Here is a 27,966-nt window from a genome sequence, read left to right as displayed (position 1 = left end):
GGTCTTGGCAAGCGCTAGGCAAGCCCTCTACCAAATGATTAAGAGCTTCAATCATGTTGTTTTTCGTTTTACTTTTAAGATACTATCTTGCTAATTTTGCCCAGATTGGTCTCACCTTTGCCACACTCTAGCTTCTGAGAGACAAGACAAACATGTTTTAGAAGACTTATTGCAGGACAAGGAGTTTGGCCTCGTGGTAGAGTGCTTGCCTAGCATACATGAAGACCTGGGTTCGATTCCTCGGTACCGCAGAAAAAGCCTGAAGTGATGCTGTGGCTCAAGTGGTAGAGCTCTAGCCTTGAGAAAGCCCAAGGACAATGCTCAGGCCCTGAGTTCAAGCTCCAAGACTGGCAAAAAAAAAAAAAAAAAAAAAGACGTGACAGGCCAGGCTCGGCTGATGCCTGTAATCTTAGCTCCTCAGGCTGAGATCTGAGGATCACAGTTCAAAGCCAAGCCCTGGCACAAAAGTCTATGGACGCTTATCTCCAGTTAACCACTAAAAAACAGGAAGTGGCACTGTGACTCAAGGGGTAGGGAAGTAGCCTTGAGCTGAAGAGCTCAGGGACAGTGCCCAGGACTAGAGTTCAAGCCCCAGGACTGAAAAAAAAAAGACTTATTGCATACCATGGTGATGATAATAAACTGTGAATTTTGAACTTCCAAACAAGCTCATCAGAAAAAAATACATTTACAATATGGATATGTTCTTTGTCTTAATAAACTTCCCATGTAAACACAAACATCTCACTGGATTTCATAAATACAGACAGGATGGTCAGTGACAAAGTGGAAAACAAATAAATAAGAGCAGGGGGAAAAAAGGCCTGGGTGGATTTCCTGCAGGATGGATTTTGCTAATTACAGGAGATCAGGATGTTAAATTTTGGCTAACTAGTCTGTGGAAAGTACTTCTTGGAAGTGGAGATATGGCTCAGGAGGAAGAGTACCAGTCTTGAGTGAACGAGCCAAGTGAGAGCACGAGGGCCCTGAGTTCAAACTCCAGTAGAAGGAGGAAAGGAAGGAAGGAAAGAAAGGAAGGCAGGGAGGGAGGGAGGGAGGAAAAGAAAGAAGAGAGAAGGAAAAAGGAAGGAAGAGAGAGATGAAAGGGTTTGCACTAGACATGTGGCATCTAAATGTTGTCACTATCAGCACTGTGTTTTGTTTCATCTTGCCAGGGCTGCTGAAGAGAAACTGTGTGTCGCCTTGGTGGTCTAGTGTCTCTGAGCTATGGCAGGCTGGTACCTGCCCACACTTTCAGGTAAGTGGAACCAAAGACTCAAACCACAAGCTGGGTGTGGTAGCTCACGCCTGTCATCCTGGCTACTCAGCAGGCTGAGATCTGAGGATCAAGATGCAACGCCAGCCCGGGCACAAAAGGACCTGAGATGAGACTCTTACCTCCAAGTAACCTCTGGAAAACGAGAAGTGGGGCTTGGCTCAAGAGTAGGGAGGTAGCCTTGAGCTGAGGAGCTCAGGGACGGCGCCCAGGCCAGAGTTCAAGCCCCATGACCAACAACAGGGACAAAAGAAAGATTCAAAGCGTGATCCTCAGATCTCAGCCTCCTGAGTGGCTAGATCATGGATGTGAGCCACCAGCACGTGGCTCATTGGAAATTCTTTTCCTACCTCCATGAGGCCTGTTTTGTTTTCTTTGGTTTTGTTTTTTGGCTCTTCCCCTTTTCTCCTTTCCTCTCCCATCTTTAGAGTTCATGTATGAGAAAAAAATATCCAATGCTTGTCAGTGGGGACTGGCTTATGTCATTTAACATGATGATTTCCACTTCTGTAATTTTCTAGCAACTGACATGGGTTCATTTTTCTTTATGACTAAATAATATTCAATTTTGCCTATAAACCACATTTATTAACCTGGTCGTGGGCATCTCATCTCCTCCTGGGATTGGGCTAGTGTAGATAAGGGCACAATAAACATGTGTGTACAGGAATCTGACTTTGATTCTTCTTCTTCTTTTTGTTTTTTTTTTTGCCAGTCCTGGGCTTGAGCTCAGGGCCTGAGCCCTCTTCTTGGACTTTCTCAAGGCTAGAGCTCTACCACTTGAGCCTCAGCACCACTTCTGGCTTTTTTCTATGCATGTGGCCCTGAGGAATCGAACCCAGGTCTTTGTGCATGCTAGGCAAGCACTCTACCATTAGGCCAAACTCCCGGCCCGACTCTTCTTTTTTAATATATGACCATAAAGTGGTCTGGTCAGATCGTGTGAAAAAATATTTTTAATTTTTTGAGGAACTTCTCCAATAATTTCCATGCTAGGCAGACGGACTTCGGTTCCCACCAATTGTGAGCTAGATTATCCATCCCTCCCCACCACACACAACCTCACCCACGTGACTTCTTCACTATTTTCTTGATGGCGGCCATTCTTTACATTTGAGAATGTTGGGGAGCAGGGAGGAGTTTGGCCTATTGGTAGAGTGCTTGCCTAGCATGCACAAAGACCTGGGTTTGATTCCTCGGTACCACATACATAGAAAAAGCTGGAAGTGGTGCTGTGGCTCAAGTGGCAGAGTGCTAGCCTTGAGCAAAACAAAAAAGAAGAGGAAGAAGAAGAAGAAGCAGCAGCAGCAGCAGCTCAGGGACAGTACCCAGGCCCTGAGTTCAAGCCCCATGACTCAGAGAGAAGAAAGAGAGAGAGAGAGAGAGAGAGAGAGAGAGAGAGAGAGAGAGAGAGAGAGAGGCATATATTGGTATTGTTGGATCCTTGAGTAGTTCTAGATTTATTTTCGGTTGTATTTTTGTTCGATTATGAGGCTGGGAACTGTCCTTGAGCTCTTCAGCTCAAGGCTAGCACTCTACCACTTTGAGCCACAGTGTCACTTCTGGTTTTCTGGTGGTTCATTGGAGGCAAGAGTCTCTCACCCCACGCCCCCACCAGCATTTGTTTTTGCTCATATTCTTGATTGCCAACCTTACTAGAGTGAGAGAAAATCTCAGTGTTGTTTTGACTCACATTTCATTGATGGGATTTCATTGAATACTTTTTCATGTGTCTATGGGTTGTTTTTACTTGCAGTGAGAATTCTCTATTCAGTTCATTTTCCCATTTATTAATAGACTTATTGGGTTTTTTTGGCCAGTCCTGGGGCTAAAACTCAGGGCCTAGGCACTATCCTTGATCTTTCTCAAGATTGGTGCTCTACCTTTTGAGCCACAGCACCACTTCTGGCTTTTTCTGTGTACGTGGTACGAAGGAATCGAACCCAGGGCTTCATGGGTGCTAGGCAAGCACTCTACCACTAGGTTACACTCCTGGCCGAGTCATTAATTCTTTAAGGGTTTAGTTTACTGAGCTCCTGGTATATTCTGGATATTAAGCCCTTGTCAGATGTGTAGCTGGCAAATATATATATGTATATACATATGAATATATATATGAAATATATATATAAAGAAGATATATTAATATCTATCTTCTGCTCTTCTGCAGGGCTGTCTTTATAGCTTAGTAACTATGTCATCCTTCACTGTGCAGAAACTTGAAAACATGTTGCGCGCTTTGTATCACATAAAATACATTGTTGAAATGAGTTTTGCGGGAGTGTGTGTGTGTGTGTGTGTGTGTGTGTGTGTGTGTGTGTGCTGGGGCTTGAACTCAGGACCTAGGCACTGTGCCTCAGCTTTTATACTCAAAGCTAACACTCTGTCACTTGAGCTACAGCTCCACTTATGGCTTTTTTTTGGGGGGGGGCGTTAATTGGAGATAAGAGTCTCACATATTTTCCTGCCTGTGTTGGTTTTGAACTGTGATCCTCAGATCTCAGTCTCCTGTCTAGCTAGGATGATAGCCATGAACCCCAGGCAACCAGCTCTTACTTGCTTTTTGTTTGTTTGTTTGTTTTTGTTTTTGTTTTGCAATGTGACTACTAGCAAATGTTAAATGAGCCAGGGGCTTGCATTCTATTCTACTGGTGATTATGAGGTTACAGACCTGGACTGACAGCCACCACAGAATACCAAGAGGAGAGTGCCAGCCTGGCTTGGGGCAGGGGGGGGCTTTGGGGCACCCATTGCATGAGCAGGAGGAGTTTCAGAAATGGGAACCTCCAACCACAGTCAGATCCATCGCTCATGCACCACGAGAACATAGCGCATTCCTCGTGTTTATAGCCTGCCTGGAGACTCTATGAGGAAGCTGGAAAATGTGCCGGTAGCTCCTACCTTGGTATGGAGGGGGGGGCAGAGTGGAGAGAAGCCCATAGCTGGCCCTGGGCAGGGGGGAGTCCCAGCAGAACCCCACGTGACCACTTCCTCTTCATCATCTTTTCTCCCAGCCCTCAGTGTCCTGCTGGCTGTGTCCAGATGGGAGGTGACCAGTTCTGAAGGTGAGTCTATCTACCCAAGGTCAAGTGCACTGGGAAAGGAAGTGGGAATCCAGGCCTGGAGACTGAGGGAGGGAGAAGGACGGGAGAAGGTCTTTTTAAGTGAGAGAGGACAGAGCCTGGCACTTCCTTGTCTGTTCTTTGGATGGTGTTCCCAGTCCTTCATCCTCACTCCATCATTTTCATCAGCAGCACCAACACCAGTCTTTGTAAGTGGTTAGGCTGGTGCTCTACCACTTGAACCGCACACCTCCACTTCTGGCTTTTTTTGGTGGTTCATTGGGGATAAGAGCCTTTGCATTTTCCTGCCTGGGACCACAGATCCTCAGGCTCAGCCTCCTGAGCAGCACAGCCACAGGTGCCCGGCTCTCAAAGGATCATTTCTTGGATGAATGAGTGAGTAGACCCATGTTCTGTGCAGCTTCCTGTCCCCCCTGCCACATGTATGCCGTCTGCCACAACACCACCCACTGCGTCTGTAAGCTTGGATTCCAGCCCACATCCGGACCGGGCCCCTTCCTCCAGCCCCACGAGAAATGTGAAGGTAAGGATGCCACACAGTGGAAGAAGCCACCATCACAGCGTGTGTGTGTGTGTGTGTGTGTGTGTGTGTGTGTGTGTGTGTGTGTGACACCCCTCCCCTGCAGCGCCCAGAGGACCAGAGAGGCTTTGAAGACACTTCAAGAAGTACAGCGATTAGCCAGGTGATTTTTTTTTGGGGGGGTGGGGTTGGTCAAGGGACTTGAACTCTGGGCCTGGGCGTTTTCCCTGAGCTCTTCAACTCAAGGCTACGGCCCTACCTCTTTTGCCACAGTGCCACTTCCTGTTTTCTAGTGATTAATTGGAGATAAGAGTCTTAAGTTCTTTAGTGCCCGGGTTGGTTTTGAACTGGGCACTATCCCTGAGCTTCTTTGTGCTCAAGGCTAGCATGCCATCATTGGGCCATAGTGCCACTTCCGGCTTTTTCTGAATAATTTATTGCAGATAAGAATCTCAGGGACTTTCCTGTCCGGGCTGGCTTTGAACCAGGATTCTCAAATCTCAGCCTCCTGAGTAGCTAGGATTACAGGCGTGAGCCACTGTCACCTGGCTTGGCCATGTATATTGTGTGACTATTTGGACAGAATGAGGAAGTGTACAGCATCGGCCCAGAGCATCTTCTGTCTGTGGGTTTACTTGCTTGAATCTCTTGTCCATGAGCTGCTAAACCCAGAGACACTCGGAGCACAGATTGTGTAAGCCAGGCCATCAGGACTATGGACCTTCTGTGTCTCAAGACATGTTTTCTCACTTTGTTCCACCACCAACGACTGGGTGTGGGGTTCATGTTTATTTGTTTTGTTTTGTTTCTTTGCCAGTCATAGGGCTTGAACGTAGGACCAAGATACTGTCCCTGAGCTATTTGTTTGGGGCTGGCACTCTACCACTTGAGCCACAGCTCCACTTCCTACTTCTTGGTGGTTTATCGGAGAGGAGAGTCTCATGAACTTTCCTGCCTGGGCTGGCTTTGAACCATAATCCTCAAATCTCAGACTCCTGAGTGGCTAGGACAGGCATAAAGCCACTGGCACACTGATAAACCATGTTGGGCCATCAGAACTCTGTGAAGAGGAGGAAATAGTACAGTCCTTTAAGACTAAATGTAGATTTCCTCTTGTCTGTCAGACATTGATGAATGCAATATGGAGCAGTCACCGTGCAAGAAAAAAGCGTACTGCAAGAACAAGCTGGGGACCTACCTCTGCAGCTGCGTGGTGTCTTTTCCATGGCTCAGCTGGATAGCTGGCATTGTTGACCTCAGACATCCAGATTGTTACAGTAAGAATCTCCAAATCCTCGGGGCCAGGAGTTTGGGCTAGTGGTAGAGTGCTTCCCTAGCATGCACAAAGACCTGGGTTCGATTCCTTGGTACCACATACATAGAAAAAAAAAAGCCGGAAGTGGTGCTGTGGCTCACGTGGTAGAGCTCTAGCCTGGAGAAAAGTCCAAGGACAGTGCTCAGGCCCTGAGTTCAAGCCCCACGACTGGCCAAAAACTAAGGAATCTTCAAATTCTCTTCCCACCATTATATCAAAAGGTGAGGGGAAGGGGCACACGCTGCAGTAGTGTAGAAACTCCTTTGGGTCTACTGATGTCATAAATTTAAATTCTCCTAAAAAATAAGAATAAACCTTAAAAAAAAAAAAAAACCCTGGCTCACACCTATAATCCTGGCTACTCAGGAGGCTGAGATCTAAAGGTTTTAGTTCAAAGCTAGCCCAGGCATTAAAGACCGTGAGACTCTGATCTCCAATTAACCACTAGAAAACTAAAAGTGGCACTATGGTTCCAGGGGTAGGGTGGTAGTCTTGGGCTGAAGAGCTCAGGGACAGGGTCCAGGCCCAGAGTTCAAACCCCATGACCACCACCACCACCACCAACGACAACAACAACAAATAGGGTAAAGCTGGGAGTTGGTGGCTTACATCTGTCATCCTAGCTACTCAGGAAGCTGAGATCTGAGGCTCACAGTTCAAAGTCAGCCTGGGTAAGAAAGTCCTTGAGACTCTTATCTCCAGTAAACCACCAGAAAACTGGTGGTAGAGTATTATCCTTGAGCAAAGGAGCTCAGGGACAGTGCCCAGGCCCAGAGTTCAAGCCCCAGGATGAACACACACACACACACACACACACACACACACACACACACACACAGTAGGGGGCCATAGCTTGTGACATCAACTTCAAGGCAAAGTAGGAGAGCAAAGCTCTGTCCCAGTCTCTAGCCTTCATGGCTATAGAGTCCTCAGTCTTTCCCAGTCACGACATCCAAACTAACCACCCGCATGCCCAGAATGCCCAGCTCTATGCAGATACCTCACCAACATATGGCTTCTGCACAAGTCACTTTTTTTTTTAATGTGTGTGCATGTTGGTCATGGGATTTGAATTCAAGGCTTGGGCACTGTCCCTGAATTTTTTTGCTTAAGGCTGATGCTTTACCACTTGAGCCACAGTGCCATTTCTGGCTTTTTCGTAGTTCACTGGCAATAAACATGCCACAGACTTTCCTGCTGGGGCTGGCTTTGAACAGTGATCTTCTAGCTCTCAGCCTCCTGAGCAGCTAGCATGACAGGCATGTGAGTCGTCAGCAGCCAGCTCAGGATTCAGCTTCTTAAAAGCAAGTGCATGGAAGCCCTTGGCTCACGGCTGACAGTTCCAGAGAGCCGCCTCCATTTCCGAGGAAGCTGAGCTTCTGTGCTTTGCTCAAGTGCAGCACAGGGCTGCAACTGGCTAGAGGGCTTGAAGGAGAAGCTGTGGGCTTATGTGACTGGGTCTCAGACAGGATATCCTGTCCCTTTTGTGGATTCACTGCTCCCTCAGTCCACACTGAGAGGGAAGCAGTCCCATCACAGGGTAGGTAAGAACCCGGAGCCAGGCTCCTCAGAAGCAATTCCACATCCCTGCTTCCGCGACTCGTCCACGCACTCCCGATCTGGGGAACTGTCTTTGAACCATGATACTCAGATCTCTGCTGCCTTACTAGCGGAGATTATAGGCATAAGTTACCAGCTCCTGTCTCATTTCAGACTTTTGTTTTTCTTGCTGGTCCTGGGACTTGAACTCAGGGCCTGGGCATTGTCCTTCAGTCTCTCTGTACTCAGGGCTAGCCCTCTACCACTTGAACCACAGTGCCATTCCCAGCTTTTTCTGAGTGGTTAATTGGAGGTAAGTGTCTCATGGACTTTCCTGGCTTTGAACTGTAATCCTCAGATCTCAGCCTCCTGAGTAGCTAGGATGACAGGCGTGAGCCATCACGCCCGGAATCTTGGACTTAGAAGGAATCAGCATGAACTATAAGAACCTCAGGGATTATTCTGACCAGAGAGAGATCAGAAAGATGAATGTGTTTACCCACATGTAATGGCTGCTTTCTTCCCCAGAAGACATGGACGCAGAGACAGGAGGAACAGAAATGCCTCGAGTGAATATTTGGGTGAGTGGAGTGAAGTCGGGTTCCGGGAGAGACGAGGTCAGACTGACCTTGCCGCACTCATGTTCAAGCAGTCATTGCCCGCCAATTATCTTCACACTTGGACTAGTTTGCACTCCAGGAAATGGTGGCCTCTGTCCCAGCAGGCAGTGGGCAATATTTACGTTTTATTGTCTAAACTGGGAGGTGGCAGCTGGGCACTGGGGGCTCACACCTGTCATCCTAACTACTCAGGAGGCTGAGATCTGAGGAGCATGGTTCAAAGCCAGCCTGGACAGGAAAGTCTGTGAGACTCTTATCTCCAGTTGACCACCAGAAAACGGTAAAGTGTAGCTGTGGCTCAAGGGGTAGGGTGGTAGCTTTGAGTTGAAGAGTTCAGGGACAGCACTTAGGCCCAGAATTCAAGCCCCATGATAGACAAAAAGAAATAGTGAAGGGTAGTTGCTCTGGACCTTAGGTTCATGCCCCAGTACTGGCACAAATAAGAGAGCAGGGAGAATGAGCTACTGGTAATTAGGGACACTGCCTGACCCTGATTGTGCCCTAATGACCTTGGACAGCTGAGTGTTACATAATCCAAGTGTCCAGACACGCTGGGTAACTCGGGTGGGTTTACCATGCTTCAGCTGATGTCTGGTTTAACACATCAATAAATCTTGCAGCCATTTTGGGCTCACCTAACCGGACAGATATGCATTTCTTCTTTCTTTGTTATTTTTATTTTTGTGTGTCAGGATCCCACATTCTTGCTTGACTTAGTTACTCAAGTCTGGTGCTCTACCACTTGATTCATGCTTCCAGCCTGACTTTTTCTTGGAGCCTGGTGCTGGTGGCTTATGCCTGGAATCCTAGCTACCCAAGAAGCTGAGATCTGAGGATCATAGTTCAAAGCCAGCCTAGGCAGCAAAGTCTGTGAAACTCATCGCCAAAGAACCACCTGAAAATTGGAAGTAGAGCTATGCTAGAGTGCTAGCCTTGAACAAAAGAGCTCAAGAACAGTGCCCAGGCCACCCTGAAGCTCCACAAACAGCCAAAACTTAAAAAAAAAAAGTCTCATGGACTTTTCTTTCCACCCTATCTGGGCTTTGAACCATGATCCTCCTGAGTTACTCAGTGACATGTTTGAGTCACTGTGCCTAATCTTATTCTGTCTTTACTACATTTACATGAGAGTTCAGCTAGCTGTTCTGGTTTCTTTGAAAGAGAGCTATGAGTGAAAACGGAAACAGACAAGACTTTGCGAGAAATGTCACCAAACTGCTTCAGAGTGTGGAATTTCGCATCTGGAATCGAAGTTCTGATTCTCCAACCAAAGGAGAAGATCCGGAGCTTGGTATGGGTAAGAAATGCCAAGCAGATTCCTTCCAGCCACAATGAGGGGGTCTGGGGGCCTGGTGTCCTTGGGGCCTTGATGAGATCTCTCTGTTCCCGAATAAAAAATATGTCCCTATCAGTACTCAGTGCAACTGGCATTTGTCTTGCAAAATGCCAAAATGCATAAGCAGTTGGGTATTAGTTATTCCCGCATGTAATCCTAGCTACTGAGGAGGCTGAGATCTCAGGATCATGGTTTGAAGCCAGCTCAGGGAGGAAAATCCATGAGACTCCTATTTCCAATGAACCACCAGAAAACTGGAAGGGGAGCTGGGCAGCTCAAGTAGTAGAGTGCGATAGCCTTGAGCACAAAAGTTCAGGGACAGTACCCAGGCTTTGAGAGCAAGCCCCAGGACTAACACACACACACACACACACACACACACACACACACACACACACACACACACACACACACCTGAGCAAATCAATGTAAGGTTCATAGGGACAGAATTTTGAGCTCACAGTCACATGATAGGCCATCAGAGGTAAAAATCTGTTACTTCCTCCAAGCAGCCATTCACCTTCCTGTTTTACCACCTCCCAATATCGCCATGGAATTGTGAACCTCCATGGATTTCTCTACTGGCGAGGTCAGAGCCTGGACCCCAGCCAATCACCTTTCAGCAGTGCCACAAGCTAGAGCCATATCATCAACACCCAAGCTTCACACAGTAAGGAGACATTGGAATAAACCAGCTCCTCTCATTTCCAACTTTGGTTAGGGTGCAAGAATGTGTTCCCAAAAGAGTTTTATTTGTTTGCCTTGTTAGTACCTGGGGACTATCCCTGAGCTTCTTTTTTTTTTTTTCCCCCACTCAAGGCTGGTGCTGAGCCATAGATCTACTTTTGGTTTTTTTTCTGGTTCGTTAGAGATTAAGAGTTTCACAGATTTGTCTGCCGAGCTGGCTTTGAATTAGGATTCTCCAGTCTCAGCCTCTGAGTAGCTGGGATTGCAGGAGTGGGACATCAACCCACAGCAGAATGTCCTTTTTGTTGTTGTTAGGTTGTTTGTTTGTTTGTTGCCAGTCCTGGGGCTTGAACTCAGGGCCTGAGCACTGTCCTTGTGCTTTCTCAACGCTAGAGCTCTACCACTTGAGTCACAGCACCACTTCCGGCTTTTTTTATGTGTGGTACCAAAGAATCGAACCCGGGTCTTTGTGCATGCTAGGCATGCATTCTACCACTAGGCCAAACTCCTGGCCCCTTGCTATTGTTTGTTTATTTTTTGTTGTTGCTGGTCATGGAGCTTGGACTCTGGGGCTGGGCACTGTCCCTGAGCTCTTGAGCCCAAAGATGCCTCCCTACCTCTTGAGCCACAGTGCCACTTCCTGTTTTCTAGTGGTTCATTGGAGATAAGAGACTCACAGTCTTTAAGTGCCTAGGCTAGCTTTGAACCAAGATCCTCAGATCTCAGCCTCCTGAATAGCTAGGATTACGGCCTTGTTGTTTTTTGATCAGATATGGGACTTGAACTCTGGGTCTGGGTGTTGTCCTTGAGCTTTTCAGCTCAAGGCTAGTGCTCTACCACTTAGAGCCACAGCACAACTTCCAGTTTTCTGGTTGTTCATTGGAGATAAGAGTCTTGCAGGCCAGGAGTTTGGCCTAGTGGTAGAGTGCTTGCCTAGCAGGCACAAAAACCCAGGTTTGATTCCTCAGTACCACATACATAGAAAAAGCCAGAAGTGGAGCTATGGCTCAAGTGATAGAGCTCTAGCCTTGAGAAAGCCCAGTGCTCTGGCCCTGAGTTTAAGCCCAGGACTTGCAACAAGAAAGAAGGAAAGAAAGAAAGAGAGAGAAAGAAAGAAAAGGAAAGAAAAGGAAAGGAAAGGAAAGGAAAGGGAAAGGAAAAGAAAGGAAAGGAAAGGAAAGGAAGAAAAAGAATCTTGGAGATTTTCCTGCCTGGCCTGGCTTTGAACCTCAGTCCTCAGATCTCAGCCTCCTGAATAGCTTGGATGATAGGCATGCGCCCCCAGCGCCTGGCAAGAAGGCAGTTCTCTAACAAGTTTTATGAGTGGCTGGCACTCACTGTCCTGTTGTCCCCAGTCTATGAAACCAAGAGGTGCAGCCAGAAGACGTTTCTGGCAGCTGGGAACAACACGATGAATATCGACTGCACCAGCGCCTTCCCTGAACCTGTGAGGGGAGGTAAGGACAGAGACACATTCCCTGGGGGCTGTCGGGGCCACTGGGCCTGTGGGTGGGGCTCACAGACTCTTCAAGACATGGAGGAAGACATGAGGCATTGCTCCTGACCCCTGCGCATGCGTCGTGGGAGAGGAACTGATGGGGGGTGGAGGGGAAAGTGTGTTCTTTTCAGCCCCCACTGAGGGTAGCAAAGGGCCTTCCTCACAGTGGTTTGGCAAGGTATGGCTCTTATTCCCAACTGCTTAGCAAAAACCCAATGGTGGAGCTGTGGCCCAAGTGGTAAGAGTAGCCCTGAATGAAAAAGCTCAGGGTCCATTCCCAAACCTTGGGTTCAAGCCCCAGGAATGGTACAAGTCTCATAGAGCCAGGATGCCATCGTCATACCAGCTCTGTGTGGCAGGGCAAAGCAGCCAGGGGCGGTATGTTAATGAGGGAGTGTGCCGGTGCTAATAAAACTTTATTTACAAAGACAGATGGTCAGTGGCAGTCCATCCTATAAGCTGCATCCGGGCCTTACTTCTAGATGGTAACACATAAACAACGAGTGGCACTGGTTTGGCAAAAGGCAGGGCTGAGTGGAGCTGCCATGAGAGAGGAACATGCCTGTTCTAACAAAATTCCCGGCTACTGATTCCTTTTCACTCCTGCTGTACATTGGGGAGAAGGCAGGGTGTGGTGGGGGACTCCCCTAAAAGAATCCACCCCAGAGGATGCTTCATCGAATACCTGTGTTTTCACAACAAGAACATGGAGGGAGAGAGAAGGAGGATGACAAGACAGAAAGGAGGGACCAGGAGAGGAAGATGGACAAAGGAGGGAGAGAAAGAAGGAGAAAAAAGACAGGTTCAACTTCCCACTCAAATCAATCCTGAAGTGAGCCACAGCCGGAAGGGAGAGAGCATGTGATTCCCTTCATAATGTGTGTGTGAGCGCATACGTGAAGATGTGCGCCTGTCAATACAAATGTGTGGGTGCAAATGCATGTGTGCCTGGGTGTGCCTGGGTAGGTGTACACGAGTGTGCATGCATGTGTATGTGGGGGGTCTGTGTGCATCTGTACATGTGTGTAAGTGTGTGTATGTGCATGTCTGGATAGGCCTGTGAATGTGCTCATATCTATGCATGTGTGTTTACATATATTTGTACAAATGTATACACGCGTGTGTACATGTGCCCGTATGGGTCTGTGTCTAGACACATGAGTATCCAATGTGTGCATGGATGTGTGAATCTGTGTGTGCGTGCATGTGTGTGTGTAAGACCTCCTGATGGGCACAACTTTCCCGCTCACTGCTCGTGATCATCCAGTGTGCACACAGCACAGCCTGGCCGCACACCGCCTGTCCTGAGTCACTTCAGGACGTCCCAGGGTGACTCTCTCCATCAGCCCCATTTCCTCGTGACCGGGGAGGAGCCACTGGGTAACTGCCTCCCCTCTCCGTGTGCCCATTCTCAGGTACCTTGGCTGTGGCCCTCCTCACCTACCAGTCTCTCGGGAACTTTCTGAACGAATCTTACTTCCACCCCAGAAGAGGGATGCGGGGTGTCAGGCTGAACTCGCAGGTGGTGACAGGCTCCGTCTCAGAAGGCAAAGTCCGCCTGGCAGACCCTGCACTCCTGACCTTCCAACACATCCAGGTGAGCAGGAGGGGGGGGTCCCGGTCGGTCGGGAGTGAGAGGCGCCAGGTGGCATCAGCTTTCACCAGAATCCAGCTGTGAGCACCCATAGGTGAAGGAGCTGGGAAGAAATGCTGACACACCCACCGACGAAAGCCACACACTGGAAACCTCAGCACTGGGGAGGCTGAGGACAAGAGAGAATGCTTGGAAACTATTAGGATTGAGAAGGTACCAGGCGCTGGTGGGGCACCCTGTCTTCCTCGCGGCTCAGGAGGCTGAGATCGGAGGATCGTTGTTTGAAGCCAGCCTGAACAGGAAGTCCATGAGACTTATCTCCAGTGAAGCACCATTAGTAGAACGGTGGCTCAGAGTGGTAGAGCACTAGCCTTGAGTGAAAAAGCTCAGGGACGTGCCCAGGCCCTGACTGCAAGCCCCACAACCAGCAAAAAAGGGGGGGCGTGAGAAATAAAGAACTTCCTCCTTACCCCCCCCACAAAAGCAGGTTTGGCAAGGTAAAACTTCCCAGCAGTGATCTCCCAAGCTGGTCTCTTACTCAGTAACTCAGTAGCTCAGGTGAAAAACATTTTTTTGTCAGTTATGGGACTTGAACTCTGGGCCTGGGCGCTGTCCCTGAACTCTTCAGCTCAAGGCTATCACCCTACTTCTTGAGCCACAGCCCCACTTCTGGTTTCCTGGTGGTTCATTGGAGAGAAGAGTCTCACCGTCTTTAGTGCCCAGGCTGGCTTCGAACTGAGATCCTCAGATCTCAGCCTCCTGAGTAGCTAGGATGGCAGGCACTCAAACTCAAACTGACGAGCTCACCTTCACACCCTCTCTTTCCAGCATGGCGGCCTGAGCAAGCACTTGTGTGTGCTCTGGGAAGCGTCGGAGGAGGGGGGCAGCTGGTCCACCGAGGGCTGCTCTCGAATGAGGAGCAACGATTCTTACACCACCTGCAAGTGCTCCCATCTGTCCAGCTTTGCTGTTCTCATGGCGCTGGCCCCCAAGGTATCAAGATTCATGGGTCTCAGAGCTCATCGTTTTAGGAAAACACTGTGTGTGTCGGGGGGCAGTCCTGGGGCTTGAACTCAGGGCCTGGGGTGTTGTGTTGTCCCTGAGCTTGTTTTGCTCAAGGCCAGTACTCTACCACTTGAGCCACAGCTCCACTTCCAGCTTTGGGTTGGTTCAGTGAAGATAAGAGTGTCACAGACTTTTCTGCCTGGGCTGGCTTTGAACCGTGATCCTCAGTTCTTCACCTTCCTGAGTGGCTTACAGGCATAGCCACCAATGCCCAGATTAGAAAAAGACTCTGGAAGATGAGGGACATGAGGTGGTGGGTGGGGGGAGGAGAGATGGGGGTGAGGGGGAGAATGTGATCCAGACAGCTACTGAGGACAGAAGCTGGAGCCTCGCCTCCTCTCCCGCAGTGATGCCCTCGAAAGCTGGATACATTCCCATCAAAGAATTAAAAGGCAGGCTGGGAGCATAGCTGTGGTAGAGTGCTCACCTAGCACTGTAGGATGAAGGATTCAAGGTGCTTTTTGGCTGGGTACTGGGAGCTCAGGAGGTTGAGAGTATGGTTCAAAGCCACCCTTGGCAATAAAGTCTGTGAGACTCTTGTCTGCCATTAATCTCTGGAAAACTGGAAGTGGCTCTGTGGCTCAAGTGGTAGAGCACTAACCTTGAGCAAAGCTCAGGGACTGAGAGAAGCCCAGTCCCTGAGAGAAGAATCCAAGCTGGGGCGCAGTGACTCACGCCTAGCTACTCAGGAGGCTGAGATCTGAGGATCAAGGTTCAAAGCCAGCCTGGGCACAAAAGGACATGAGACTCTTACCTCCAATTAACCTCTAGAAAATGAGAAGTGGGACTTGGCTCAAGGGTAAGGCGGTAGCCTTGAGCTGAAGAGCTCAGGGACAGCGCCCAGGCCTAGTCAAGCCCCATGACCCACAAAAAAGAAAGAGAAGAGTCCATGCTGCAGGGGGATTTTGTGCCCATCTCTCCTCCGGTGGTTTGCAGGAGGATGCGGCCCTGTCTGTCATTACCTACGTGGGGCTGAGCCTGTCCTTGCTGTGCCTTTTCCTGGCCGCCCTCACCTTCGTCCTGTGCCGGCCCATCCACAACACCGGCACCACACTCCACCTGCAGCTCTCGCTCTGCCTCTTCCTGGCCCACCTGCTTTTCCTCACAGCCATCAACAGAACTGAGCCCGAGGTGAGTGGTGTGATCCAGTGATATTGTCAAAAGGAGACCTCATTTTCTCAGTGTCCAACTGGTGGAATTACTTCGGGTTAACATTAGCTGTTGTAACAAGCAATCCCCCAGCATATCCAGGGCCTAGCACAATCTTCATTTCCTGGAGATGAGTCAAGGGTGGGCAAACAAATTGACCCTCTACTTCCAGCCTGAAGGAGACTCTCCCAAGGTTATCCTGTAAGGAAAATCCTTTTCTGTTTTAAACAATATGATGGACAAAAAGAGCATCACAGAGTGCTGTTAGAAAGGCTTAGGTTTATATGGGATGCACATATCATTTCAACGTGTGTGTGTGTATGTTGTTTTTGCCAGTACAGAGACTTGAACTCAGGGCCCCGGTTCTGTCCCTTAGCTTTTTTCGATCAAAGTTGATGCTCTACCTCTTGAGCCACAGGCCAATTTCTGGCCTTTTGAGATAAGAATCTCACAGGTTTTCCTGCCTAAGCTAGCTTCGAATCAGGATCCTCACATGTCTGCCTCCTGAGTAGCTAGGAAAACAGGCATGAGCCACGGGCCACCTGCCTTACAATGACTTCTGAAATAGGATAAAGGACTCTTATTTCTCTGTCGTGTTGTCTGTCTCATATTTGTGAATTTCTCCAGTAACATTTGTTCCGTGTCATTTCTGGCCTACTGTGTTCACGAGCAAAGTGAATTCTGATGGCCAACAAATACTGCCAGAGGTTAGAAACTGCCAGCTCAAGTCCAAGCTTGGCCTCTAAGCACGATGCCAAGAAGATTCTGAGAGCCAGGTGCTGGTGGTTCACGCTTATCATCCTAGCTACTCAGGAGGCTGAGATCTGGGGATCAGGGTTCAAAGCCAGCCCAGGCAAGGAAGTCTATGAGACTCTTATCTCCAACTAACCACCAGAAAGTGGCACTGTGGCTCAAAGTGGTAGAGCACTAGCCTTGAGCTGAAGACCTTAAGGACAGTGCCCAGGCCCTGAGTTCAAGCCTCGTGACCACCACCAACAAAAAGATAGTCAGGTCCAGCCCACACATGCCCCCCCCACCTCAGCTCTTCTCTCCCTATTCTAGATGCTGTGTGCCATCATAGCAGGGGTGTTACACTACCTCTACTTGGCCGCCTTCATGTGGATGCTTCTAGAAGGCCTCTACCTCTTCCTCACCATCAGAAACCTTAAGGTGGCCAACTATACCACCACAGGCAGATTCAAGAAGAGGTTCATGTACCCTGTGGGCTATGGAGTCCCAGCTGCCATTGTCACGGTGTCTGCAGCAATCAGACCCAAGAATTATGGAACCTTTACTCAGTAAGCCTGGTGTGCAGAGGGAGTGGAAATGGGTTCAATAGCCCTGACCTGCCACCACACCAAAATGACTTTTGTTCTTCTTGTTGGTTTTCTTTTGTTTCTGCTGATCCTGGGGCTTGAACTCAGAGTCTGGGTGTTGTCCCTTACCTTTTTCTGCTCAGGGTTGGTGCTCTACTACTTGAGCCACACCTCCATTTTGCTGTATGGTTAACTGGGAATAAGAGTTTTATGATCTTTCCTGCCTAGGCTGGCTTTGAACTGTGATCCTCAGATATCAGCATTCTGAGTAGCTAGGATTATGGGCATGAGCCACTAGAACCCAGTTTAAACCAGTGTTTTCACATTCTCATTCTAGCAAGCATTGCAATCATAGGTGTATTTAGCATGTCTGACCTCTTTGCCAGGATCTAACCATCTTCCGAACCCAGTCATTGCGTCATCCCTACCAGTTCTGTAACAGAAAAGTCACACAGGTCTACTGAAATCATTCAAAGAAGATGGAAGCAAGTGGAGAAAGAGTCCATGTGTATTCTCAGGCAGATTCAATCCTGTAAACTTGATCCCAACTTGATCAACAGAACTGATGATGCATCTCCAACTTAAAAAAAAAAATTCCCCAGAAAATGATGTTGTGCAGGTTGGGAATGTAGCTTAGTGGTAGAGTGCTTGCCTAGCATGCATGAAGCCATAGGTTCAATTCCTCAGTACCACATAAACAAAAAAACAAGCCGGAAGTGGTGCTGTGACTTAAGTGGTATAGTGTATATAGTTCTAGCCTTGAGCAAAAGAAGCTCAGGAATAGTGCCCAGGTCCTGAGTTCAAACCCCAGGACTGGCAAAACAACAACAACCACAACATCAACCAAAAACTAGTTTAAGGGGCTAGGAATGTGGCCTAGTGGTAGAGTGCTGGCCTAGGATACATGGCTCCCTGGATTCAATTTCTCAGTACCACATACCCAGAAAAAGCCAGAAATGGTGCTGTGTGGCTCAAGTGGAAGAGCTCTAGCCTTGAGAAAGCTCAAGGACAGTGCTCAGGCACTGATTCAAGTCCCAGGACTGGCAAAAAAGAAAGGAAAAAATTATGTTGTGCTCATTAATGAAAATGCTTCTAAAGTTCATATGCAGAAGAGTCCCAGATTAAAGGGGAAGAAAAATCTCAGGAGGCTGACAAGAACCTGAAGCTTTTTAAAGATTTAGTCTGTTATAGCTGGGTGCGATGGCTCAGGCCTGTAATCCTAGCTGCTCAGGAGCCTGAGATCTCAGGATCATGGTTCAAAGCCAGCCCAGGCACTAAGTCTATGAGACTCTTATTTCCAATTAATCACTAGAAAATGGGAAGTGGGCTGTGGCTCCAGGGGTAGGACAGCAGCGGTGAGCTGAAGAGCTCGGGGACAGTGCCCAGGCCCAGAGTTCAAGTCTCATGAACTCCCGCTCCCCCCAAAAAAAGATTTAGTCTATTATAGCTACAGTAACCATTTGGTCTTTCCACTAAACTGGCCCTGCTTCCTTCTTGTCACCCGAGCTACAATTAACTCAGAATTAAATGCATCGAGACACTTGTCTCGGTCTTATTCTAGAAGCCTGTATTCAAACTCTTCTTCCTGCCCTCGAGGAAAAGGCAGTGATGCCTCTCATTCCATCCACAGCTGCTGGCTCAGCCTTGATAAAGGATTCGTTTGGAGCTTCCTGGGACCTGTGGCAGTTATTATCTTGGTACGTGGTGATTAGTCATGGGTGTGCCTGGTCTCACGCGGGAACTTGGGAAATACACCTGCTGGGCAGATGAATGATAGCAAAATTCCACTTTCAGTCCGTGTTCAAGGATGGAGGCTCTATCTACCCAGACAGCCTCCGAGTGCAGCACACGACACCACACACACACACACACACACACACACACACACACACACACACACGTCACACTGGTCCTCATCTCGGGGTGGGGGGTGAAGATTCTCAGATCCTATGCAAGTCAGGTTGCATGAAAAGGGCTGCCAGAGAATATTTCAAGCCACATTTTTTTCCATACTGCCTTCCATCCACAGATAAACTCGGTGTTCTACGGCCAAATCCTGTGGATTCTGAGAAGCAAAGTCTCCTCCCTCAATAAAGAAGTTTCTACCCTTCAGGATACCAGGTAAGAAGGGACCGTGATCAGCGCTACCCAGGGATTTGGCTTTAGAGGACCATTCTGCCTGGGAGACAAAAGCCCATTAAATACAAGGTAGGGGCCAGGGATTTACGGATCACATCTGTAATCCTAGCTACTCAGGAGGCTGAGATCTGAAGATTGAGCTTTGAAGCCAGGTTGGACAGAAAAGTCTGAGGCTCTTCTTTCCAATGAACCAGGAAAAAATAAAAAGGAGAAGGGAAGCTGAATTCACACGATAATGAACTTTATTTATTCAAGGAATATTAATTGATTTTTCTCCTTGGTGCACACGCTGTATATGAAACTAAGATCAAGAGTATCAACATTGTCTTTTTATCTCCCTCGAAAGTATATTCACTTCTACCTCCGTTCTCTTTGGTCCTAGAAACTTATTTTTCATAGGTATCATCTAAATGAGTGAGGGGTCAGAGGCAGGGCTCGGGTGGTAGAGTACCAGCCAATGAACAAAAGCATCAGATGCCAATTTCAAGTTTCAGACAAATAATAATAAAAAACTATTTACTTGGAACCTGATATACACACATATGGGCCATTTGCTAATTTTATTTTATGTAATCCTTTTAACAACAAATTATGGGATTGATATAACTATTCCAATTATTTCTCGATTATTAACATGAACCAAATACATGCTCATCTTTTTATAATAAATTTGTTTTTGTTTTCTGTACCAATCCCAGAGCTTGAACCCAGGACCTGGGCACTATCTCTGAGCTTTTGTGCCCAAGGCTAGCACTCTACTACTTGAGCCACAACTCTACTTCCAGCTTCCTGGTAGTTCTTTGGAGATAAGAGTCTCCCAGACTTTCCGGCTGGCTTCGAACCATGATCCTCAGATCTCAGCCTCCTGAGTATTAAGATGACAGATGTGAGCCACCAGCCCCTGGCTGTTTTTATTACTTTTTTTTCTGTTCATGTGGTACTGGGGAATCAAACCAATGGGTGCTAGGCAGTCTACCACTAAGCCATATTCACAGCCCTTTCATTCTTTTGTAAAAAGTTATATGAAAGGGGATTCTTCAACTTATATGTACAAAGCCCCCTTCCAAGGTTCTCGCCTTGTCTCTCCCAGCCCCATCCAGCCCCTCATTTCCGAGTTCCATTTCCATAAGAGCTGCTCTGACACTGTGTGGATAAGTATCTGGAATTGGCTCCTTACATAGATAAAAACTATACTACTCCACTTCTGTCAGACCTCTGCTTATCTGCTTACCAAGATGACCTAACATCTCTTGTCCTCAGTTTCCTTCCTCCTTAAGAATGGCAACCTTCAGGGAATTTCCCAACCCTGAAGATTCTGATGGACACACGCGCATGCACACACACACACACACACACACACACACACACACACGCTGCAAAGGTCTCAGTCGATTGCTAAACAGCAAACACAACTTTTGTTTGAGAAAATCCAATATGACACAATATTGTAAAGTCAGGAAATCATCCAAATTTACCCAGCCCCAAATCCTACAAGACATTGCCTATAATTCTCACAGTGATTCCAAGGAGAGGAAAATTTTCCCCAAGAATGCTCAGAAGTGGGGCCGGGAGTTTGGCCTAGTGGTAGAGTGCTTGCCTAGCATGCACGAAGACCCGGGTTTAATTCCTTGGTATCACATACATAGAAAAGCCGGAAGTGGTGCTGAGGCTCAAGTGGTAGAGTGCTAGCCTTGGAAAAGCCCAAGGACAGTGCTCAGGCCCTGAGTTCAAGACCAGGACTGGCCAAAAAAAAAAAAAAGAAAGAAAAGAATGCTCAGAAGCATTATCGTCAGCAGTGGTGATTAAAAGCCTGGGCTGGGCTCAGCCTCATCTTCAAGTACTGTGGTTGTGACTCACCTGCTGGGCACTGGTTGCTCACACCTGGAATCTGAGGATCACAGTTCAAAGCCAGTCTGGGCAAGAAGGTCCATGAGACTCTTACCTCCAATAAACTACTGGGAAAAAAAAAACTACTAGAAGTGAAGCTGTGGCTCAAAGTGGTAAAATGCTAGCCTTGAGCAAAAGAGCTCAGAGACAGTGCCCAGGGCTCTGAGTTCAAGTCCTACAACTGACAAAAATAACTATGCTTCTAGATCATCGTTCACATTGCCCTTCCCCCACCCCCAGAGCCATGACGTTCAAAGCCATTTCACAGCTCTTCATCCTGGGCTGCTCCTGGGGACTTGGCTTGTTCATGGTGGAGCAAGTCGGAGAGGTGGTTGGCTCGGTCCTGGCCTACTTGTTCACCACCATCAACGTCCTGCAGGGGGTGTGGCTCTTTGTGGTGTGCTGCCTGCTGAACGGCAAGGTGAGCCCTGCCCCATGGCACTCTCAGGTACTCCCCCTCGGGGTTGGGTCCCGCGGATCTGTCTTCCACTTGGGAGAGCTGCTGGCTCTGCTAGTCCCCGGGGTTTACCCATGAATCAACCATGGGGAGCTGCTTTGTTTTGTCTTGTTTGGCTGCCCATGGTGGGGCTTGAACTCAGGGCATCATGCTCTCTCAGCCTTTTCCACTCAAGGCTAGTGATCTACCACTTGCACCACACTTCGACTTCCAACATTCTGATGGTTCACTGGAGAGAAGAGTCTCATAGATTTTCCTGCCTGGGCTGGCTTTGAACCAGGATCCTCAGCTGTCAGCCTCCTGAGCAGCTGGGATGACACCATCAGCACCACCACCACTACCACCACCACCACCACCATTATCATCGTCACTACCACCACCATCACCATCATCACTACCACCACCACCACCACCATCACCACCACCATCACTACCATCACCATCATCACTACCACCATCACCACCACCATCACTACCACCACCACCACCACCACCATTACCATCATCATCACCATCACCACCACCATCATCACTACCACCACCACCACCACCATCACTACCACCACCACCACCACCATCACCACCACCACCACCACCATCACCACCACCACCACCACCATCACCATCATCACTACCACCATCACCACCACCATCACTACCACCACCACCACCACCACCATTACCATCATCATCACCATCACCACCACCACCATCACCACCACCACCACCACCACCATTACCATCATTACCATCATCATCACCACCACCATCACCATCGTCATTACCACCACCACCATTACCATCATCATCACCATCACCACTGCCACCACCACCATCACCACCACCATTACCATCATCATCACCATCACCACCAACCACTATCACCATTACCATCATCATCACCGCCACCACCACCACCACCACTATCACATCACAACCACCACCACCACCATCACCACCACCATTACCATCACCACCATCACCACTACCACCACCACCACCATCACCACCACCACCACCACCACCACCACCACCACCACCACCATTACCATCATTACCATCATCATCACCACCACCATCACCACCACCATTACCATCACCACCATCACCACTACCACCACCATCACCACCACCACCACCACCACCACCACCACCACCACCATCACCACCACCACCACCATTACCATCATTACCATCATCATCACCACCACCATCACCATCGTCACTACCACCACCACCATCACCACCACCACTACCACCACCACCATTACCATCATCATCACCACCGCCACCACCACCATCACCACCACCATTACCATCATCATCACCATCACCACCGCCACCATCACCACCATCAGCAGTACCATCATCATCACCATCACCACCAACCACCATCACCATTACCACCATCATCACCATCACTACCACCACCACCATTACCATCATCATCACCATCACCACTATCACCACATCACTACCACCACCACCACCATCACCATCATCACCACCACCATTACCACTACCACCATCATCACCCTCACCCTCACCATCACACCACCATCACCTCTACCACCATCATCACCATCACCACCACCATCACCACTGTTCTCCCCTTCTGCCCCACCACCCATCAAGTTCTTTATGGTGTCCAACACAAACACCTTTTCACCATGGAGAGTAAGTTTCACCAAAATGAGTCCACTTGAGTCTGGCCAAGAGGACAGGAGGAAGTGGCAAAGCATGCTAGTGGGTACCACATCATGGAGTGGTCAGGCTGTAACCCCAGCTTCTCCCTTCAAACTTGAGGTGCGCAAGGAATACAGGAAGTGGTTGAGCAGAATGTGTGGACTGCGGAAGGGGGCTGAGGCTGAGAGCTCGGAGATGTCCTATTCCACCATCCACACCAACGGTAAGAGCAGCCCCCACGCCTCCTCCACACCCAGGCTCTCCTCCCCGCCCCCTGGCACATGCGCCCACGAGCTTCCCCACCTGCCCTCCAGAGACCTGGACAAAACCTCCAAACAAAAGCACAGAATACTGTCTCCTTCCTGTCCTGTTTCTTCAACTTTCCACATCTTCTTGCTTCTTCTTTCCCTTTGCCTCTTCCCTCCTTCTTTCCTTCCTTCCTTTCTTTTTTTGCCAGTCCTGGGGCTTGAACTCAGGGCCTGGGCACATCCTTGGGCTTTCTCAAGGTTAGAGCTCTACCACCCAGAGGCCTGGCTTTTCTTTCTTCTTGCTTCCACAAACATTTAAAAGATCATGTATCTCAAGCCAGGCATGGTGGCTCACACCTGTAATCCTAGCTACTCAGGAGGCTGAGATCTGAGGATCACAGCTCAAAGACAGCCCAGGCACGAAAGACCATGAGACTCTTATCTCCAATTAGCCACCGGAAAACTGGAAGTGGCGCTGTGGCTCAAGGGGTAGGGTAGTAGCTTTGAGCTGAAGAACTAGGGACAATAGCCAGGCCCAGAGTTCAAGCCCCGTGACCAACAAAAAAGAAGAAAACGTACTCTGTCCGTTTACACAACCACACATCCATTAGCCACTCTGCGTGTGCTGACTGGCTGTAGGGGAGCAGCTTGGGACACATCGGCCACCCTTTCTTCACACAGTCCATATCCAGGCTGAGTGGATGTGCAGGTAGGAAGCCACAATACCTGAGTCTCACAGTCTGCCAGAAATTGGTGTAACAGAAAAAATACAGCAAGCACAAGAAGTCAGGAGTCCCTGGGGTGGAGGCTCAGCTTTATTGTTAATTATAATCATTAACTCATTGGTTACACCAACGAGCCACTGGCACCTGACTGAAATTTTTTTTCTTTTTCTTTTTTTTTTGGTCCATCGTGGAACTTGAACTCTGGGCCTGAGCACTGTCCCTGAAGCTCTTCAGCTCAAGGTTACCGCCCTTACCCCTTGAGCCACAGCACCACTTCTGGTTTTAGGGTAGATAATTGGAGATAAGAGTCTCACAGACTTTCGTGCCTGGGCTGGCTTTGAACTGTGATCCTCAGATCTCAGCCTCCTGAGTAGTTGGGATTACAGGCGTGAGCCACCAGCACCTGGTTCCAAGAGAAGCTATGGAGTAGGTCCCTGGGCACAGGAATCTATGGCTTCAAGTCTGTCTGGAGTCCTCCAGTAATGATAGGAGGTGGGGAGGGCTTTATCACACATACCCCACAAGTCTTTCCCAAATAGACCTCTCATGATAGCTTATTAAGGAACCTTATTTAAAACTGAGCCTGGGGCCGGGAGTTTGGCCTAGTGGTAGAGGGCTTGCCTAGCATGCACAAAGACCCGGGTTCGATTCCTCAGTACCACATACATAGAAAAAAGCCGGAAGTGGTGCTGTGGCTCAAGTGGTAGAGCTCTAGCCTTGAGAAAGTCCAAGGACAGTGCTCAGGCCCTGAGTTCAAGCCCAGGACTGGCAGAAAAAAGAAAACCTGAGCCTTGCCAAGTGTTAGTGGCTCACACCTGTAATCCTGGCTACTCAGGAGGCCGAGATCTGAGGCTCACAGGTTGAAGTCAGCCTGGGAAAGGAAGTCCATGAGTCTCTCATCCCCAATTAACTAGAAGTTGGCCAGAAGTAGAGCTGTGGCTCAAGTGTTAGAGCACCCGCCTCGAAGGGAAAAGCATCCAGGTCCCACGTTCAAGCCCAGTACTCACACCCGTATACAAGCACACAACTTTTTCTTTTTTGTAAGTCACAGGGCTTGAACTTGGGGCCCAGGTGCTGTCCCCAAGCTCTTTCTATCAAGGCTGGCACTCTATAACTTTGAGTCACAGCGTCACTTCTGGTTTCCCGGTGGTTCATTGGAGATCAGTCTTACGGACTTTCCTGCCCAGGCTGGCTTTGAACCACGATCCTCAGAACTCAGCCTCCTGAGTAGCTGGGATGACAGGTGTGAGCCACCGGCACCCGGCTAACTCATTAACTCCATAAAGAGGTTGCGGCCAATTGTCTTTCCTAAACTTTGGGCCTTCATCTCCAAGGAAGGCAGAATTCCGCTTCATCCTCCAGGTGTTTGTTTTCTCTTTCTCCTTAAGTAGCGGGACCTGGGAAGTTGTCAGGAGTCCATTTGTGATCAGTCCAGAGGCCGCCTCCGACACGCCCCCGACACCGCCCCGGCCACGCCCCCGACACCGCCCTCGGTCACGCCCCTGACGCCGGCCACGCCCCCGAGCCCCGCCTCTGACCCCGCCTCCCAGCCAGACACGTGTGCAGATGGCTCCTCTCTGTGTTCCTACCTGGGTTGTGCTAATGCCTTTCCCACCAACTGCCCAGACTTCAAGACGCAGTCTGGAAAACCATTCGAATCACCATTCTCACTGTGTTTTACTGTACGTATTGAGTTTCTCTGCATTCGCTTTTACGTGTCATGCTTTGATCAAACCTCCTGTCCCTTTATTCCCCCTACACACACACCAGGTTTTCTCCTTTCCTCCTCCCAGTGACCTTCTCCAACCCTACAAATCTTTTAGGTCAAATGCATCTTGGTTTTTTTTTTAATTATGCATATGAAAGAGATCATCTGTGGTAGTTATCTGTTATATTTCTCTAAAAATAATGCCATCCAGTTTAATGCGTTTAGCCGGAAGTGGCAGGATGTCACTTTCTTCATGGCTGAAAAATACTCCCTTATGTACATACCCTTGTCCTGGCCCACTTGCCCGCTGAAGGCTCAAGCATTATGAGTGCTGTAAATAAACATGTCTTCCTTATAGACTATAGAATTTCTTTTAGAAAATATCCAGTGGTGGTGTGGCTGCATCATAGAGTGCCTCTACTTTCAAAAGGATCTTTTGAGTTAACATGTAACATTGGGGGCAATCACTGTGGTACTTCCACACATGTACACACACTTGTACTAGGGCTTGAACTTAGGGCATAGGCTCTTAGCTGTTTTTGCTTAAGGCTGGTACTTTACCACTTGAGCCACACCTTTACTAGCTTTTTTGGTAACTGGAATCTTGCAGACTTTCCTGCCTGAGCTACCTTTGAACCACAGCCCTCAGATCTCAGCCACCTGAGTAGCTAGGATTACAGGCATGAGCCATGGCACCTGGCTCAAGTAAACTCTAGTTTTAATAAACATTACAGTGAGCTGGGAGTCTGGCCTAGTAGAGTGCTTTCCTAGCATGCACATAGACCTGGGTCTTATTCTTTGGTATCACATACATAGAAAAAAGCTGGAAGTGGTGGTATGGCTCAAGTGGTAGTGCTCTAGCCTTGAGAAAGTCCAAGGACAGTGCCTAGGCTCTGAGTTCAAGCACTGGCAAAACAAAATAAAAATTACAGTTCACTACTAGCGGGGAAATGATCTTAAGTCCCAATGATAACATCAAATATTTATCTGGAAATGAGAACCATCTGTTAATTTGTTTGTACAAATTAACAAATAATGCAATTAGAAAAACAGATGAGACAGGTACATTGATGACAGGGCTGTGCTCCCTCCCCAGGTCTGACAAGTCTGTTAGTTCAGCAGCTCTGCACCAGACCCCTTGGTTCTCTGGAATCCTTTGGCAACGTGGAAAGGTCCACAGCCACCCAGGGAGGCACAGAATGGCAATGCCAGCTCTTTGTGACCCACCATTCTGCACAGCGCAGGTAGTGCAAACCAGAGTTTACCATAGCCAGGCAGGCCGCCCTCTCAGCATTGCACAGAGAGTGAAAACAGAACCAAAGCCGGGCACAAATACTATTCTGGATTGACTGCTCCTGTGCCGAGCCTGACAGCACCTGTAAGGCCTTTTCTACAGTCTGGTGGTGTGGCGGGTGTGGCTTGTAATGAGCACAAATATGGTCTCCCCAACGTGTCTTTCCCTTCCCTCAGACTTGGCAGCCAGGGAAAGGACGGTCTTTACGCCCAGAAAATGAAGAGGAAAGGGCAAGAGACATCTAACAGTTGCTTGTGGTTCCTGCTGTACAATGTGAAGTGAAAGCTCACTGAGAAGCTGTGGTGGGGCAGTGCCTGTCCACGATAAAATACACGGTACCTCCATCCACAGGATTGTCCTACATGTTGGGGCTCCATGCCCCAGTTCCACTGCTCCCCTCAAAAAGCCATCCACACCATGTGGGAAGTTGGGCTCATGCCTATACCCTCAGCTGAGATCTGAGGACTGCGGTTTGAAGCCAGCCTAGAGAAGATAGAGCTGAGACTCTGGTCACTAATTCACCAACAGAAAAAAAAGCCAGAAATGGAGCTGTGGTTCAAGTGGTAGAGCACCAACCTTGAGTGAAAAAGCCAAATGAGAGGAGAGGGTCAAGTTCAAAGCCCAGTACACACACACACACACACACACACACACACACACACACACACACACACAATAGAGTTTCTTCTAGCAGAGGAGACCATCTTGCCACAGCCCTTGCAGCCACTGCCCAGGGCATTCACCTGGCTCTTATACAGCTGTCTTCACTGGGGCCAGGCTGTTCTGACCTACAACCAACTGGGTGGCACCCCAGAACCACTGAT

The 27,966-nt window shown here is 48.7% G+C and overlaps 1 protein-coding gene across 1 annotated transcript; it reads left to right on the top strand.

Annotated features, from left to right (window-relative positions):
* The first annotated feature begins 1,082 nt into the window (after window positions 1–1,082).
* LOC150068637 (putative adhesion G protein-coupled receptor E4P) lies at window positions 1,083–27,424 on the top strand. Its single transcript, XM_090329007.1, has 17 exons — window positions 1,083–1,258; window positions 4,291–4,341; window positions 4,760–4,882; window positions 6,004–6,156; window positions 8,262–8,314; window positions 9,515–9,650; window positions 11,732–11,833; window positions 13,290–13,471; window positions 14,297–14,461; window positions 15,470–15,664; window positions 16,745–16,980; window positions 18,629–18,695; window positions 19,028–19,119; window positions 21,265–21,445; window positions 23,288–23,623; window positions 25,532–25,822; window positions 27,245–27,424. Exons 1-17 carry the CDS (start codon window positions 1,228–1,230, stop codon window positions 27,422–27,424), a joined length of 2,574 nt encoding a protein of 857 aa, XP_090185133.1. The 5' UTR covers window positions 1,083–1,227.
* The last annotated feature ends 542 nt before the right edge of the window (window positions 27,425–27,966 follow it).

This window comes from Megascapheus bottae, chromosome 1, assembly GCF_031878675.1.
Source record: "Megascapheus bottae isolate mThoBot1 chromosome 1, mThoBot2.hap1, whole genome shotgun sequence".
In the NCBI taxonomy this organism is placed as follows: domain Eukaryota; kingdom Metazoa; phylum Chordata; class Mammalia; order Rodentia; family Geomyidae; genus Megascapheus; species Megascapheus bottae.
This window is presented reverse-complemented; position numbering and strand designations above follow the sequence as displayed.